This window comes from Ostrinia nubilalis, chromosome 5 (genome assembly GCF_963855985.1).
Source record: "Ostrinia nubilalis chromosome 5, ilOstNubi1.1, whole genome shotgun sequence".
Classification (NCBI taxonomy): domain Eukaryota; kingdom Metazoa; phylum Arthropoda; class Insecta; order Lepidoptera; family Crambidae; genus Ostrinia; species Ostrinia nubilalis.
This window is the reverse complement of record NC_087092.1, coordinates 6,861,373-6,880,020: the sequence shown is the minus strand read 5'-3', so window position 1 is coordinate 6,880,020 and position 18,648 is coordinate 6,861,373. Positions and strand designations below refer to the sequence as shown.

The 18,648-nt window shown below is 34.9% G+C and overlaps 1 protein-coding gene across 2 annotated transcripts in view; it reads right to left on the bottom strand.

Moving 5' to 3' along the window:
• LOC135071732 (uncharacterized) overlaps nt 1–14,236 on the bottom strand; it is a 50,152-nt gene extending 35,916 nt beyond the window's left edge. The window contains exon 1 of one of the 2 annotated variants that reach the window (XM_063965513.1): nt 14,047–14,236. In XM_063965513.1, coding sequence (XP_063821583.1) covers nt 14,047–14,103 — 57 coding nt within the window. In that variant the 5' untranslated portion in view covers nt 14,104–14,236. The remainder of the gene's footprint in view (nt 1–14,046) is intronic. The other variant, XM_063965512.1, reaches the window with a different exon arrangement.
• Between the last annotated feature and the right edge of the window lie 4,412 nt (nt 14,237–18,648).

Here is an 18,648-nt window from a genome sequence, read left to right as displayed (position 1 = left end):
GACGCAATTCAGAAATAGATTGAATATGATTTTATTGGTTTGCAATATTGCTATCTCCCGGGGGCAGGCACCCTCCGAACATCGTCTAGACATTCCCCGGATCAACTTATTTCAAATAACCCACAGGAGCAGTTGTAAACAGCTTTTCAAAAGGACTCTAACAATGTTAGCTTTCACTTTCCTTTCAGCTTCATCACGAGTTTTACAATTATTTTTAACTAGCTGCGCCCCCAAATTCGTGCGGGTGGAAAACGTTTTCCAGTTAGTAGAGTCAGCCAGTTAACAAGATCTCTCTGTTATATTGGACTGCGTACAGAAGAAAAGGTAAAATTAATTATTGCGTTCAGTAGCTACGTCAAACGGAGAAAAAATAGTAGGAAGGTAATATCATTATCGCAGCTGTAGAATTTAGTTTGGGAAAAAAATATTAAGTTCTCAATTCAAATAAACAACTGAACAATAACTACATTTGAAACGGCACTGATCCTGTATGAGGCTCTGTTTATATTTTTTGTAGCCTTTGAAATGAAAGTCTCTACAATCACTCTTTTTAGAGTTTAGTACAGATAATTAAAACGTAATTTTATTACTTTCTTGCTAACGCATAAAAGACACTATTTCCTAACTAATTAAGTCGTACAATAACGGAGAAAAACAAAACCGTTGAAGCACATAATGATATAGGTAGATTATTAACCACTTTTTACGGCATATGCGTTTCTGAGGCCTAGCGCAACTCTTCATAAAACAGTCTCGGTGCCTTGTCTTCCGCGCCGGCACGTTTTGTAAAAACACTTGAGTTAATAACTTTGTAATATGGAAAAACATTTAAAAACAGCTCTCAATTTCAATTGGAGCCATAAATATTAGATATCACGATTTAATAATAGAATTAAAGATAACTGTTGTAATTAATTATTAAGAACGTTGGTTTTTGTTTCAATCAATTTCAGTTCTTGTACATTTTCGAAATTGTAGAGCTAAATTACGATTAACTCCTGTATACTGGTAATAGAAGAAGTTAATGATATTTTTAATTACTGCGATTTGTGTGTTTCGTCGTTATTAGTTACCAAAATTATTATAAAAACATTTTAACGGAAACTGCCGGGAAAACCAAAACAAGTTAAGAAAACTCGCGAAGCAACATTCGGTAAAATTCGGTCCCATCACTTCCCACAACCTAAATAAACATGTCACAAAGATTAGGGTGGAGTGCCCTTAGGATTATGAGCTCTACTTAGGTATTAGTATGGAAAAGCGTGACCCTCAACCTCCCCTGTCTGCACCTTTAATAGAATTTTTATATCGATATTAGGGACGAAAGAGAAAAAATACATATAAGTAGCTTATAGTAGATATGATTCACCTTCTTTTATTAGTGGGATTAAGTATTTTTAGTGACACGACCGATGTTATTTCCCTCTTCTAAAGTATTAAGTGAAAAAATAAAATGCAATTCTATTACTTAAGGCCCGATTCGACCAAACTTTTATCCGAGAATAACTCCTGGTACAACTGGCACATCGACAGTTTCAGTATGGTTCAGTATGTCAAAACTGACGATTTTTTCTGAATCGTCGAATCGGAAATCGGTCGAATCCACCCTAAGGCATAATAACAAACGAACTTGGTACGAAATGTCTGTCAACAACTTGTACGGTTTTTTTTGCAACACCTACCCGACTTCGTCGTAAGGATTATGCTATATTTAGGTATTGGTGTGGTCAAACATGACCCTGTGGCTCCCCTGTCTGCTGAGAGTACCTAATCTTCTTTCCCTCCCGACCTGAGTCCATAATTGGGTATTAATTAGCGCTAATACCGCGTTATAGGGCGGCTGTCTGTAATTTTCCGACATACACGATTGTATATGTAGACTCTTGATACGTTTATGACCAAGGTCGAATACGATAACTCAAGAAACCAAAATCTATCTTAGGGTTAAATTCTGGAATAAGTGTTTTAATTCTTAAGCATTTTATTATATTCACTGTCACAGCCTTCTTTCCTTAAAATTAACGTACGTCTTGTTATAATAATAAATAATCATAATACACGTCAATTTGAATTGATTGCAATTAATGTAAGTTACAAATGTAAAACATTTGTAGTCACGCATGTAGCTACGTACAAGTCGACAAATGCGTGACATTCGTACGTCTACCCTCTTCATATCAAAACTTGTTTGTCCCACTAACACGAACGACAAAACCACCACTTTGAATTAATTTCCACGCAGTGGGGTAACCGGTGGATTACAATTATTATAGAAAAGCCGTATATCGGACAGTGATTTATAGAGCGGGGGTGGACCCACCCTCCGAGGGTGCTGACCATTGCGGAACGCATACTACATTGATTTCTGGGAATGAGAGAACTTTTTGAGTAGCTTGATTCCATCTTAGAAGTTTGACGTTTCTGGGTTAGGTCAGTAAATAATTCACTAAACCTACGGCATTAAACGAAAGCAAAAAATCAAATCGTTGTCTACCCAAACTATTATAAGAGAAATCAATTTCGCGAAGTCTATACTTAACCGCATATTACACAACAAAAAGTGTTCAGGCCGATCACTGTAAATTCAACGTAAAAGGAAAATCAATTTTGAAGAAAATAAATTTAATAAAGTTAATTTCTTTGCGTCGCGTCGGGTAATTTCTTCAACATTTCGTTGGTGTCACGACCGGACCCCCGCGGTGCATCCGTGTCAACGTTTATTTTCCTTTGATTGTAAAACAAGTTCATGGATTGTGAGATTCATTCACGCATGTCAGTCTGTCAGAGTCTATCTCTACTATCTGAAATTACGAGAAAGTAATTTTAGTTATTCACAACAATAACGGTGTCAAAAAAGTTTAAATGTTACCGGTTATTTTTTGCGAGTGCTTAAATTCTTTTGTGTTGGCATAAGTGTGTTAATTAATTACAGCTATCCTGATTAGCGTTGTTTTCAAATGGGTGAGTGGGTCAGCCAGCTGATCCGACGGATATGGCTCGCCGTGCGCAGACGTCGGTCAGCGCGGTTTTTTCTTTCGCCTGTTGACACCACCTGTCATTCTTAATGCTCACTTAATTGAATTAAGCATAGCCTCTCACAAAAAAAATTCGGCTTCTAACTTTTGTTTTTTGCACTGAAATTATTCTGGCGCTCAGCAATTAGTCAACATTGCTTATTACATTCCATTTTGATACTATCGCTTAGCGTATTAGTTGATCGCGCACCTAAAGCATTCTCGACTCGTTTATTGAATAAATAGAATAAAAAAATGTTATCAAGAATATAATGAGCATTACAATTACAAATTGTGTCATAAATATGTATGGATATTATAAATAGTTGTAATTTTTGTGTATTTTGCTAGCATCGTTTTGTACCATACCTGTAGAGTCTTCTTGAAGTTGATAACATCTAATATTAAATGGTTGAGTTAATAAATTGAAATGGCTAGTAATCTACCTGTCGTGGTGAATATTCCGTGTATGTCTGGAGGCTCTGGCTGCACTTATATGGATCGATAGGGCACACAGGGTCGTAGGCACAGAACCAGCCATTGACGGCGATGCAACGGTACCTGCACTGACCAGCTCATTCAACCTGCATCCTTACCTAACTGCAATTCGAATTCGCTTGTAAAATGAACTCTATTATTACATAATCTACGTCATTACGTACAAGGAACGTTAATATTTTATAGTACGACAAGTAGAATGAAACCTGCCATACATTATCATCGGAATTTATGAGAAATGACCTTATATGCATACGAGTTCTGCCTAACTACAAGTTGCCGGTTGTAATTTTTAATTTATTGCTTCTATAAATAAATAAAAATAAAATTACTTGCAAATTAATTCAAAGCAATAAAAACAAATATATCAGTCGATTTAATAAATAATAGAGTCGAGTTAAGACAGACTCAGACGGTATCAAAATTAGCGGTGCAGTCAAATATTACTCCGATTCGTAACATTTGCTCAGCTTGAGGTCTTATTAAGCCGCAATAGTATTTCAAGAAAATAGGTATAAATCGACTGCTCAAATATATCAAATAAATAATTTAGGTAGCGCGGAGAGTTAACAAGTAACACGAGTTAATGAGACTTATTTATTACATTCAACTTGAGGTACAAATATTACGTTTCAATAATTAAGCATTGCCAGAAATTCAATATTGTACTTGGATAAGTATTATATTGTGTAGAATATTTCCATAGTACCTATTGCTAAATTATCAAGGAAATTCTTACACTAAAAAATAAAATCAGAGTTCAAACAAATGTTAAGACTGCTCTAAAATAATCGTAAAGGTAAAAAAAAACTAATTGAAGGTAAAACTTAAGGACGAAGAACAGCTCTACATTTGTAAGACGAAGTATTTCAAAAAAGTCTAAGGCTGGGTTGCACCATCTTACTTTAACAATGACAAACGTCAAAAATCTGTCAAACTTCATACAAAAAACACCGGTTATCGTTAAAGTTACGGTCAAAGTTAGGTGGTGTAACCGTGCAACTCAGCTTAAGTGTAATCAAAACTTTTCTCGAAAGTAGGTACTCGTATCTCAGTGATAATACTTAACTCGGTGCTGTAGCAGGTACGGCTAAGCCTTACAACGAAATGTCTGACCTCGTCATCATCAGATAAGATAGCAATCTTATACGGGATATGTCAGATACCGTACATACCCTGAAATGAAACCTCAGGAATTATATTATGGGCAGAGCAGCCTATCACTCGATCGTTACTTTAAATCTCAGTGGCCCCAATCGTAATAAGAAGGTGCCTTACTTTTTGCAAATGATGACACTAATTTGCTTACAAATAGACACTTTGGAATTAATGCTTGTTTATTTTCATTTTTGCCACCGTGTCATTACTGCCTGTATTAATATGAGAAAAAGAAAAGAAACTTTGTTTTTCTGTTTCATCAAAGGTAACTGAATGGATTAGGTAAGAGAACGTAACAAGTCACGGTTAAATGACGGTCTATCAAAGTTAAGGTTTGGTAAGTATACTCAGAGATTCTTGTAGAAAGATATAGCATTTAAAATGAATTTTTCATATTTATGCTCCAGTTAATTATATTTTACGACGATCTTTGGTCGGAACTACTTAGCTATAAAGATTTTCCGTAACAAACTGATAAGCACGCAAATGACACCGTATAAGTAAGTCGTAAAGGACATTGTCAGAAACCGCCTTAGATTCCTGGGCACAGCAGTAAAGTATCAAAATTAATCTCTTACTTTTTGAATACTTAAATATTAATTAGATTGTAACGGACACTTGAGGATTAGAAAATGAAATAATAAAAGTATTTTATATGTATTCCATAATACTATGACGACATCCGGACATTTTAGGGCGTGGCCTGCTCCATATCCTATGAAGTTCCATAATTTGTGTCGATAAAATCTATGTAAAATCGGCACAAGGCAATGCCGAACTTCATTGTTAGGAATCCATGTAATAGTGATGTTGACTGCGGTCATCATAGACAATATATATACCGATATAATAGATACCGATCTTGTAAATAAAATAAATCGTCCAAATTGCTACAGTGACTAGATTTTAATTAAAAGTTAAAAATATATTGCACGATACTACAAGAAGCTATCTAATGTGTCCAACTGGTCGAAGGTCATGAATAAAATAAAAAGAATTGTGATCATAACACTGATATAGACAATGACAACAATATGGGATCATCTTTAATATATCTGTTACAGTTTCAAATCCGATGAAAAATCCAATGCCGCTTAAAGTGAGAGAAATGTCTAAAGTTCTAATAGAATTGAAAGTTTTATTCGCTCAAAATGCTTATAACAATAAATTGGTAATACATTTCAAATATTAAGTATAGCCTGACCAGGAACATAAAAACCCTGGCATAGAGGCGCGTCAATTGCATTTGATAGTGCAACACTGAGTACAGTCGTACCTGTGTTAAATTAATAGGCTAACTTTATGTATCAGGATTTAGGATTACGGGCTAATTTGATATTTTCATGAATTAACGAAAAAATATTATTATAGGTAACCTGGTTTAAATAAATTAAATGAAAACATCAATCGAGCTAGTAGGATTTATTTTATTATTCATCAATAATCAAATTCAGAACTTGAATATTCAACTGCAATGTCTGCTCATGAACGCTTGAAACTCGGTACTTCTTTCCCAATTCCATAAAATTCAACACTTAGAAAGTGACAAAAAACTTTAAAATAGGTAGTTGAAACAAACCACAGCTAATTTTCATAGTGGACTGTACTATACGATAAACATGTCAGTCAATTTGACACCCTTGTCGGAAAAATTATTCAATGAAAATATAGATGACCCACGCTGAACTGTCCCACCAAACTCAATGACAGGGGGGCGCTCCTATCGTTCAACTATATGGTTTGTAACATGGCAAAAATCTGAACCAGCGATTCGGTATTGACGGTGGCGCCCCACTGTCAATGTCATCGACAGGACAGTCCAGTATTTTGGAACTATATTGTCCGAACCCTTAGTATTTCTCTTCGACAAATACTTTAACACATTGTGAACCACTTTTCTTTCACGACTATAAAAAGATTTTAGCAATTTAATTCACAAAATCAATTGCGCACATTTAAAATAAAGTTTGTTTACACTTTGACAGCAATAGACTGACATGCAAGGTGACATGCCAATGAAGTTTTCAGTTACTGTTGCCATTAAAAGAAATTAGTACCATTAGTTTTCCGCAACATGGCGAGGGTTTTTATGTTCCTGGTCAGGCTATACCTTTATAATGTATCGATAGAACCAAAATGATATCCTCTCAGCTTGGAAAGGGAAAACCCAGGATTGGGGGAGCGCTCCAGGCAATTTTTAGAACATTTCATAGGTGGTAGTAAATAATATTTATTTTATTATTAAAATTGAATATTTTGATATTGATAAAATTGAATATATCTTTCGATTCAAATACCGAATATTTTTCAATCGATAATAATTATCGAGAATTGTTAATAATATTCAATTAAAAGTTGTTCAATCCCTAGTCATGCATAGACTAAGACGGTAACCATGGAGATAGTTAGTTTGGTAAGTCACGTGTTAAATGTCAAGAGTGAAAAGTAAACATAGGATTCATGTTATTTATTTACGTGCAAAATGTAAGTAAGTAAATCATAAAAGTGGAACGCCGAGCTATTTCCAAAACCCGTCCAATATTATAATACAATTTGGCTGCGACAACTACAATACAGAACATCTCCCAAATCGATGTGTATAAAATAATATAATACAATACTAGTAAGTAAGAGGTTATGATAACAATATTGCTATCAATAAGTTTATAGAATTGGTCCGCCAGGAATAATTGTTCTTACATAAAGATTTGTGTCATTTAGAACCTAGAAAGTATTATTTCGGCACTGTTGATCTAACGGCGAACAATGTATGGAGAACGGACATTGTCCTTTGATGGTTCTTCCCTTATAATGTAAAGATATACTTAATTTTATAATATTTTTAGAGTTTTCTACTAGATTTCCTAGTCACCGTATAAGATTACCGATTTCATGATGACCTAAAATGTAAGCATTTTTTTTAAACCTGTATGCTCAAGCTCATCCATATCTTTAACTATCAATAAAACCCATCGGTAATCGTATGATTGGCACAATTGGCTTCATTGGCGTTTCTTATCACTGATATGATTAAAACACTTTTAGCGCACCAATTGGTTTAGTTAACACGCTACAATGATATTGTAAGCTATCAAATCTTGACTTTACGATAAATTAGTTAAGATAACAGCTTTATATTATGCTGTGATTAGAGTCTGCCAATTCTAATTCAGGTGAGATAGCCATTGTGATGGCACATTCGTGCAAAAAACTAGTTACTCCCATTTAAATTGGCTTTAATTTAAAACCATTGTGTGCACGTTCTGCCAGATCATATCTGATAATAAGATTAGGTACTTATTTATTTACCACTCAAAGAACTCCTAACTTTGTTAATGTAGACCACTTGTACGTATTTGACATTCGTCTTCGAACGCCAGATTCTTATCACAATTTCCAATTAATCGATTGATATCTTTAAAATAAGCAAAAAAGTTTAAGTAGGTAAACGTCTCATCGTGCAGTTTAAAATATCCTACTGGCGAATAATATGTCAAGTGGACATTATGATTATTATTTTTTACAATAAAATTAATAACGGCGTAAGTGGCTCTTAAAAGTTTATGTTCTTGATCAAAAAGATATACTTAACTTCGTGTATTGAAAATATAATTCTTTATTGTGACTTAAGAATATTTTGAAGAGGTGTCTGGAGTGTTTTTTTTAATATAGGTATGCGATTTGATTGGCATTTAGTAGAAGTATGTACTAGTACAGAACAAAACACGTATAAACAAAGTAATTTAAGGTTGTGATTGGCCATCTTGTGTTTTTTTTACAATGATCACTACTAAAGACATTCCCGTCTCATCAACCACTTAATTACACGGCAAACTAATTGTCGCGGTACATTTCCACCAGTGATTTACTACTAACTTTTCAATCACAAAAAAACCGAAGAAGCTACTACGGACGACGCCAGTTATTTATCAATTAAACGATCTATGTACATACAAACTAATAGGCACTACGTCCATTACAAAATTGTTAGCGCTACTAAAAAACCAATTCCGAACTCAGAAAAAATGGTCCATTATGCAACCGTAATTGGTGCGGGTCGTTGACTGAGACGCGCCAACATACATGATACTCTATGTTATTTGCAAATCACTTTCTCACCCAGTGGTGTCGTGATTTGTTTGCATTGAGCTAACTAATGAGTTTCGATACGCTCGATCTGTTATAGAAAAAATATTTTAGTTGATTCACATGATATAGTATTAGATTTTAAGGCTGAGTTGCACCACCTAATTTTGACCGTAACTATAACGATAACAGATGTTATTTGTATGGAATTTGACAGATTTTTGACGTTTGTCAAAGTTAAAGTAAGATGGAGTAACCCAGCTTAAGCGCGACAAAAAGACAGAGTTCGATCAAAAAGACAAATAGCTGTATTTTATACAACCTTGTAAGTGTAACTTACCAGCATAATAGTCGTAAGTACATTTTTCTTCAAATAAAATACATAAGCAAGAAAATTACGTCGCATTATGTGTCTAGGAAAAAACTGTTCTGATTTATGCATTTTCTCAACGAATGTACATAAATGTCGTGAAAAAATCTGCAATTGAATTTGCATAACAATTAGTAAACAACCTATTTATCGCATGAGCACTCAGCTCCTATATCACCCCTACCGACATTAAACGGTTATCATGATTATCTCGTTTAAATAAAAATATCCCCGCACGTGGTCAGCGACACTGGTAGACTATAGTTTATACTTACTAGGTTTATAAAGGTTTGTCCACATTGCGGCAAATGGCAAAGAGCTTTTGGTTTGTCAAATGGTCGCAAGGGATCTATGAAGTCGGATTGCAATGTAGAGACATGCGGTTTTGTTGTTAAAACCTTCGGGATTCGTTATTTCAATTACATGTAAATTAAGAATTAGCTATTCAAGTGTAAAATTAAATGGAAATGACCCTGATGACTCTAAAGTTAGTTTCAGCTTTCTGTGCCTTTGCGTCAGGTGTAATATGGCAATGCAGAAAATATAAAAAATAGACAAGGACAACAGGTGAAGAGATTTCCAGTTCTGCATGAGAGTTTCCTTATTTTACTAACCACAGCAAGCAAACTTTTGGCCTGCATCTCACTGACTCTCTTGCTATAAACTCTACTTTCTGCTGTGATATCACTGCAGCCATAAAACTGACTGCGACCTTCGTGCTTTCGTGTGTACAAAACCTAACATCGACAAAGAGCGTCACAATAAAACCAGCGAGTAGTAATCGCCCTTACTCCCAGTGGCCCCTAATTGCGCTGGAGAGGATTCCCACGCGGCCCGACCAGCCTCCGCTGCGACCATCGTTATGCAACTTTAATCAAAATTCCGTGAATCGGGGGCCGGTGGCACTCTATGAACGTGCGTTGCTAGTGCGACCGAGTAGCAGGTGTAATCTGTGAGTACAAGTAGGTGAGTTCAGAATAATTGAAAACTAGTGCATGGTCGCGGTATTCCAAAGTTCCAGGAAGATGTATTATGCTTTTGCGTGATATAATTACAATCGTAAATAATCATGATGATACGAGTAGATCAAGAGTATTGTGTATTGGAAGTAGAGGCTTCCATCAGTAAAAAGGAGAGTTCTAAGTTAAAAAAAACGTTTTGTTTGCGTGTTGTGTTACATACTTTCATTTTTTATAAAGATAACGAGTTTATGCTTACTTACTGACTAAAATTCGAAATTATAAATAAACAACTTGAAAAAATCGAACTGCCTAATTATTTGTTTATAATTTAGTTTGAGAAGCGACTCTAATCGCTAAAAAAAGTTTTAATAACTATAAAATTCTGAAACCTATATTTTATGATTTATCGATCTTACAGTAAGAGATATTACACATTGCATCCGATCCGAATCTATGAAAAAGAAAACTCTACATTATTACAAAATTTACAAATTACTGCTACATGTACCTACATTCTCGAATTCGGATGCAGTGCGTGATCACTCTTACCGGCTCGTTGGGGATGTCAAAACAAAGTATAATTAGGAACATACAAGTTGGACAACGACAAGTAAACAAATAACGTTCTTATTGTTTGTAATTTCACGCACAAACAGATTCTCTAACTGAAAAAATACTTGAATCCAATAACTTTGAATGTTCGCTTTAACGTATGTACCCGTAATTGCTTATTAACACTTCAGTATATTTTGATTAATAGGCGTGTGTGTAAACTTTTTTTTGATGTAAACAACTTCCTATATTCAAGTAGGATAGTAAATTAGGCACCTAGTGTAGCTAGTCATATATGACAAAAAAATCCTTTTAGGCGATAGAGATCTTAAGTTTAGGAAAAACTACGGTTAACAAGAATGTCTCGGTTTTTTCTAGATGTTACGAATGTCCATCAAAGATAGCCACATTCCGTCAGATGGATCATTAGCTCGTGTGTCGTGCTTTATGTATAAGAACAAGATACATCAGATATTTCTGAAACGGTTAAAATTGTACTGCATTTATATAACTCTGATATTACTTGTAAATGCATAAGAAAATACTATGTGGGTTTTACTTTTATTACATCATCAGAAAATTTTCACAATCAGGTAATAAACGCAGTATTATTTAGTATCTAAGCTATTTCGCTAAATTAGGTAATACAGTCGCAAATCGAACCCTTTGACGTGACGTGCCCCCACACCATTAGGGGTTCTCCGTATGGTTTCGTATTTTACACAAGTTCAGTTTTCTTCTTCTATCCAGTGGGTTGAAAATTGTGTTAGATGAGGTCACAATCTTTACCAGAAGTAATCACACTAAAGTTGTGACCTAAAGACCACACTTTCAGGCAAACTCTAACTTTATTTCGGTTTTCGCTTTCGCTGTTTCTCATAAACCGTCCGATGTGGAACACGAGAATTTCAAAATCGTTTTTTGCCGTTAAAACGACCAAATGACGTGCCGATTCCAAATCCTCTACAATCTCGGCGTTATGAATAGGAATCATGTGAACCAGAGCTAGTAATTGGGTGCACTGGAGTCGAGCGGAGCTGGTAATTGATACGGCAAGCGTATAGCGGTACGGCGTGCATCCACGCCCTTCGCATGCATGCTCTGATATGAGCCGAGCCGCAAATGCTTCCCGCCACTTCACTTGTTCACGTTTCAACGCATTTGGTAAGAAAAATCAATAAGTTTCGATCAATCGTCAATTTTACGATCGCGGATAGTTGGTCTTCTCTACACGATGACGGCTCTATTCTGGAGATTTGAGATTTCTTGCTCTAAATCAAAATTAAGTTCAGAAAGTTTTATCTTCTTTTGAGCTTAGAATAAAGTTAATTTGAACATTTAGTATAGTACAAAATACATTTTAGAAAGGATTTTCGTTAATTTAAGTGTAAAAATAATTGATCGCGGGAACTCTACACAGTGACGGCTCAATTCTAGAGATTTAATAAGCTCTAAATCTTTATCTGTCCAGATTTGAATCTTTTTTTTGCGCCATTAAATCGATCGCGGGATCTTTACACGGTAAATGACATCGACGTCTTATTCTGACGGAGATTTAATAGCTCTATGTCTAAGTTAACTTTATTAAGTTTTATTTATCATTTGCGCTTAGAATAAAGAAATGCTTACCAAGATGCTTTCGTTCGTCAAGTGTTTAAAACTACAAAGCAGAATTTCTTAGAATAAGCTTACAGTTCACGTTATCTTTTATTTCAGGTAATAAACCGCTCGTTCGAAATCGGACCTATTACGTTAATTTGAGAAGATGTTCTGAATCGAACTGAAATTGTAGCGTAATTTGAGAAAAGTTTAAACTGTAAACAAAATAATGACAATAGCCAATATTTTTTACGCACGATTATTGACTGTTATCATGAACATCTGATTAATAGGTACTTAGTTATTACTTCATTCTCATTAACTTTATTTTGAATTATTTATTCGAAATCGAGACTCATTAAGTACTTGAAAGGCACCCTTATTATAACTGATTGTATATTTATGAAAAATAAATAACAAGTACTTACTTTTACGCGTTTCATTTGTGATGGAATTTCAAATTAGGTACTGTCTGCTGCTAGAATATATAGTTTGTCCTGAATTTCAGTTAGTTTCACTTCCTGTTACTATTTGGATTATGAAATAACTTTCTTACAATCAGTTGTTTTTGTGTAATTGTTTACTTTTTTTGCTTGTAAGTACCTTTTTAGTTACGTTAATATAAATAAATGATTTCAGGCTCTTATTCTTTAATTAATTTTGGTGAATGGATCATTCGGATGCACGGTGTTGCAATGGTTAATAGATGAATACAGTTATGTAGAGCGATATTATCGTATGTTAATTATTATTATGGTTTAAACGGTTTGGTCGGCTGCAATAAATCATCTTAGATATTGCATTTAGCTCATCTCTCTACCTTTAGCATCAAAATTACGCCTCGGTGGATTAGCGGTTGGAATTGGATTTTTGACTATAGTGGTATGGGGTTCGATTCCTAGTTGGACCATGCATAGTATGAAATAACTTTGTGTATTTATTTGTCTCTGGTGTCGTTTGGATATTAGTCTCAAATCAAGCTGATTAACCTAAATTAAATTAGGTATCATTCTGTGTTTAATATGAGGCATGTCAGACACCTACCTACGACGGCTCATAGAGCTTGACACCAGTTTTTGTGACGTTAGTAGCTTAATGTTTGATAACAAACTAGAACGTAGGTACCTAATAATTTCTTACTTATTAAATTATTAGCAGCTAGCTACAACTTAAGCAGTACTTAAATTAATCACAACAAAAATTTAATTAACTTCAGTTTAGTTTGTGTAACCTTACTAATTGAGTTACTAGGTCAGCTACGCATTCATGCAAATAGATTTTCATTATTATTTTAATCATTTTAGGATTTCAGTATTGTATTAATTGTACAAATTGTATTGATTTCAATACATTATTACCTACTTTAATTATTTTTTCCTATTTCAAAATTAGTTTATTACGATTGATGCGTAAATAGAAAAAAGATTTCTTAAGTTACATAAAAAATAATTAACTATTTTATAAATTGGATATAACTAAGTATCTTGCAGACAATATTTTGCTATTAAAGACCAATAAACAACTTTTATTAGCTTTGCTTTACGGACCGCTATTATTTATAATATCACTGCAGTTTATAGATAAAAAGTTTTTATATTTATTGCTAAAGAACACGAATATGAAAGGACAAACTGTTTGTTTGTTTATACTCGCATCCGCAACTACAATACGCACGTGAAAAACGACGTCGTAATTGTTTTTAAATTTAATTCAATTAATTTAAAAGTTTATCACATTTATTGAATTATAAGTAACATTTTACACGTTTATTTATTAAATAAAACATTTTAAAATAATAACGTCTTACCAATAGAACATTGACGATGGCGAACCACCGCAAAACGATGCTTGATTTTATTGTCATTATTCACGTTTTACACATAAACTTAGTAAAGATGCGGTCAGGACTCGCGTGGAGTTCACACTGCGTTCGGAACACGGCCAGTTGGGTACACGAAGCCCGCCAAACTGAGCGTTTGGAAGCACCGTGAGCTTCGCGAAATGACTGAATGACGCTCCACAGAGGGAGAAATGGCGGGAGGGCGCGTAGGGGACCGGGGAAACCGCCAACCTCCGGTAATTCACTAAGAAAAGTTATTTGCTCGCTCGCAGACTCGCCGCGGGATTTGTTGTGATAGAAAAAAGACGATTAGGACGCGCTGTTTTTGCAATCGACGCGGATGGGCGATGCGGACCCAAGGTTCTTGACTTTTTACACCAAAACAGACATTTTTCAACTTTTCTATTAATTAGAAAGTTTTTAGATTAGCAGATAAAGTAACGTGTTCAGCGTCTTGATATAGATCGAACTGACAGAGATACGACGTAATTATAGTCCGACCTAATACTCGTAATTGTTATGTAGGTACCTTCCTACTTACAAATATCAAATTAATTAGGTACTTTTTGCAATTGATATTTTTATTGATTATGTAAGTATGTAACTTTAGTTAAGTAAGTAAGTACGTGCCTTCCTATTTTAGATTTTTTTAAATAATAAATTAGAAGTAAGAAAGAAAAAATGTTTATTCAGTATCATCGACAATACACTTACAATACTTAACATTATTTAATGAGTACTTAGGTAATGATACTGAAAAGGTATCCACTCAGCATGGTGTCGTAGCATGAGCATCTCAGTAGATAATGCCACGACCCTGGTCTTCCTTCTTCTTACTTACTTACCTATGTTATACCACAGGTTATACTTAATTTGAGTTTTTACAAAGCGACGAATGACGATTAACACTGAATTCAATAATAAACTCAAACTTTTTTACTGACAACGGAGCTTTTGGCCTGTAGGAACTAGGAAGGTAGGTATGCATCACGATAGAAAGTGATTATCCGGCCGAAGACCTAAGTATTTAAATTTATTATTTTTAATCTAATGATTGAAAAAACTGACATTTGAGCATGTTCGTACCTACTTATCTAATAGTTACGTTTTCATTCAAATTGCGGAAATTACAGTAGGTACTTATTGCATTGTAACCTAATTGGTAACTGCCAATCAATTTAGTTCCAATTTGTAACTCCAATTGTTTAAAATACTTATTAATAGGTATTACATATTTGAGGATTTATTGCTTACCGAGTTATATGTTTGACTGGTGACCTGGTTTGATTACGTCAGAGCTGCTCATCACTGGATATTTTCAGTATTATATATTAAATTAGTTACATACAATAATTAATAATAATCTACTTGAAAGGTGATACATTTCGTGCAGAGAAAGGATGTGCTTAGGTAATGTTATCTATTAGGTACCTACTAATATTGAGTATGTAATTTGTAAGTGTATAAGTATGTATTAATTTTAAACTTTCGCGTTGCATAATTGAATTAATTTAAACACGTTTTAACGCGATACGGGGATAGGTAATAATGAAATAAGTATTACCTGTATTTGACATATCGCTGACATAGCCCGACGGATTAGCAAGCTGAAGTGGCAGTGGGCAGGGCACATAGAACGCAGAACTGACGGCCGATGGGGCAGCAAGGTTCTGGAATGGAAGCCGCGTACCGGAAAACGCAGCGTGGGACGTCCACCTACAGGGTGGACCGACGACCTGATAAAGGTAGCAGGAAGGCGCTGGATGCAGGTCGCTACCAACCGTGCGATGTGGAAGTCATTGGGGGAGGCCTATGTTCAGCAGTGACTGTGGACGTCCTGTGGCTGAAATGATGATGATGATGATGACCTGTATTTGCCTGACGTTTCGACCGGGTACTAAAATAAGTAAAATAGAGGTTGTATCCTAGTTTAGTCTTTGTCAGGGGAGGGGAGTCTTAGGCATATACATATACAGGGTATATGTATATGCTGCTGTAACTTTTTGTGCCTCTTGCATAGTAATACATGTTTGATCTGGGGGCACGGCAGTGCCCCCACCAAGTCGAGCAAAATAGCGGCACGGCCGTACCATCCTTTTCTCGAAGCAATTCAGGCCATTTTCGACCGCCTGTAACTTCGTTGTGGATAAAACTAGAAGGCTGAATTTTCATTAGCTATGCAGGCATTGTAAAGACACGGTATATTTAAAATTTCATTCAATTTGAACCAGTAGTTTAAGAATTATAACGGGTCAAAGTTACTTAATTTTGTCACTCACTGACTGACTCACTGACTCACTGACTCACCGATCATCAAAACTCTAAGGCACTTCTAGCAGACCTAGAAGCTTCAAATTTGGAATATAAGTAGTGTTTGGTGTATGAATCAAGGAAAAACTAAAATATTTGGGGGCACGGTAGTGCAACCGCCAAGTCGAGTAAAATTTTTAAATTTCGGTCCAGTTTTCTAGATACATAACTGCTGTCTACAAAATACAAAAAGAAATGATATTTGGGGGCACGGTAGTGCAACCGCCAAGTCGAGTAAAATTTTTCAATTTCGGTCCAGTTTTCTAGATACATAACTGCTGTCTACAAAATACAAAAAGAAATGAGATCCCATCAAAAACAATACTTGTCAAAAAAACCAAGTCTCGCAACTCAGTTGTTCTACGGTAAAAAGTTGTGAGATCCATGTAATACCAAGTCCAGGCCAGGAAATCTTTAACGTTTTACATAAATATATTGACTTGGCCATCGCATGAAAACACGTGTAAATTAAATTATTTAGTGCGATGGCCAAGTCAATAATTTATGTAAAACGTTAAAGATTTCCTGGCCTGGACTTGGTATTACATGGATCTCACAACTTTTTACCGTAGAACAACTGAGTTGCGAGACTTGGTTTTTTTGACAAGTATTGTTTTTGATGGGATATAACTTTTTGGTTCAATTAATCCGGTTCTGCTACGTTACTTATTTGAGAACTATCTAGGTATGTCATTTTTAACTTTACATATGTAAGCCATGTGACATGCAATAAATAATTTGAATTTGAAGCCGCATACTAAGTAGGTACCTACTACCTACCCTACTAATTGCTACTAATTCAACACTACCTACATTTTCATACTGGAGAAATGTTTTCAAAGTTAGTTCGTAGCATAGCGCCATCTCGACACAGTAGAAATAACTTTTAGAACGAAGTAGAAATAATCTAGATTACATAAACCTCAATAGATGTCGCTACTTCACAAATACTTGTAGAATGGTTTCAAGGTTTTTACTTTATTTTTATATTAGCGATTCCATAGCTCCAGAGCAGACACAATGGAAAATAAATATGGTAAAACGCACTCATGCATATTATTAGTTATAGGTGCCTACTTACATAAACGGTTCTCAAAGTAGGTACTGTACCTCTAGCATGAACAACTTTCGTCTTCGTATCGTTTGCGTATTCGACAAAATTCGATAGGTACTCAATCTTCGCATTAAACGATAACGTGACAGTTTTGATTCTCAAAATAAGTTTCGTGCAACCATTTCTCATGTTTTGATCTTCATCTTTTGATGGCGATTCGAATACGCAAACGATTCGAACTCGAAAGTTTTTCGTGCTAACCGTACTGAGGTACATACCTACCTAGGTAGGAGTTAATACCACAGAGAACCTTTGTTAGAACCGAACTAGGTAGAAAACTTATTATTTTCAGCGAACTACATCAAAAAATCATCGGAAGCTTGGATCTCACTCAGTTTACATTACCTACCCTAAAATCTTGAATAAAAATAAGTAAGTACAAACTTATTAGATCGGTAGGTACAGGTACCAAACCGCCATATTTTATGTATTAAGTAAAAACCGTCGGTTTATTTAAATAATGTAATGTTTAATTACTTATTATGGATGAACTTTTGGGGGTGTGGTAAGTAGTGGCAAAGTTCAAGATCTATCATTGTTTTTTAAGCATAACATAAAGTAGATTCTAAGACTCTGTTTACGCATAAAAATTATCTAAGTATCCACTAGTATTATTTCACTCCACGAGCGAAAATACACATTCTTGTTTTTAAGCGACTGAATAATTTTTAAAGTAATACTTTCAGAGACACAAGATCGAATCCGATGTTATTTTATCGTATTTTCTAGCGGTTTCCATTGCCCGGGAACCAAATCATTCAAAGATAAATGTTTGTAACTCATGCAAAAATTACTGGTCAGTTTTTGATTAAACTACAATGTTAATGTTAAAAGTAAAACTAATGCTTTGGTACTAGGTAGCTTGTGAAGTCGCGGGCAACATCTACCTAGTTGCTGCCTATTTGCTTAGGTACTTAGTGGGAATTTCTCACACAGAAACGTGTACCTATGACCTGTGTGGGTCTGTGGGTCAGGCTCATGTAGCCACGTATTTCATAAGTAGCTAGAGCTATGTTTTCGATCGGGATTAATAAAAAATGTGAGAATGTGACCATCTTCTATCTAGGTGCAAAAATGTATTAAGTACCTACTAAACAATAAAGATTATAATTTGAATTTGGCTGCTATGGAGGTGTGTACCTACG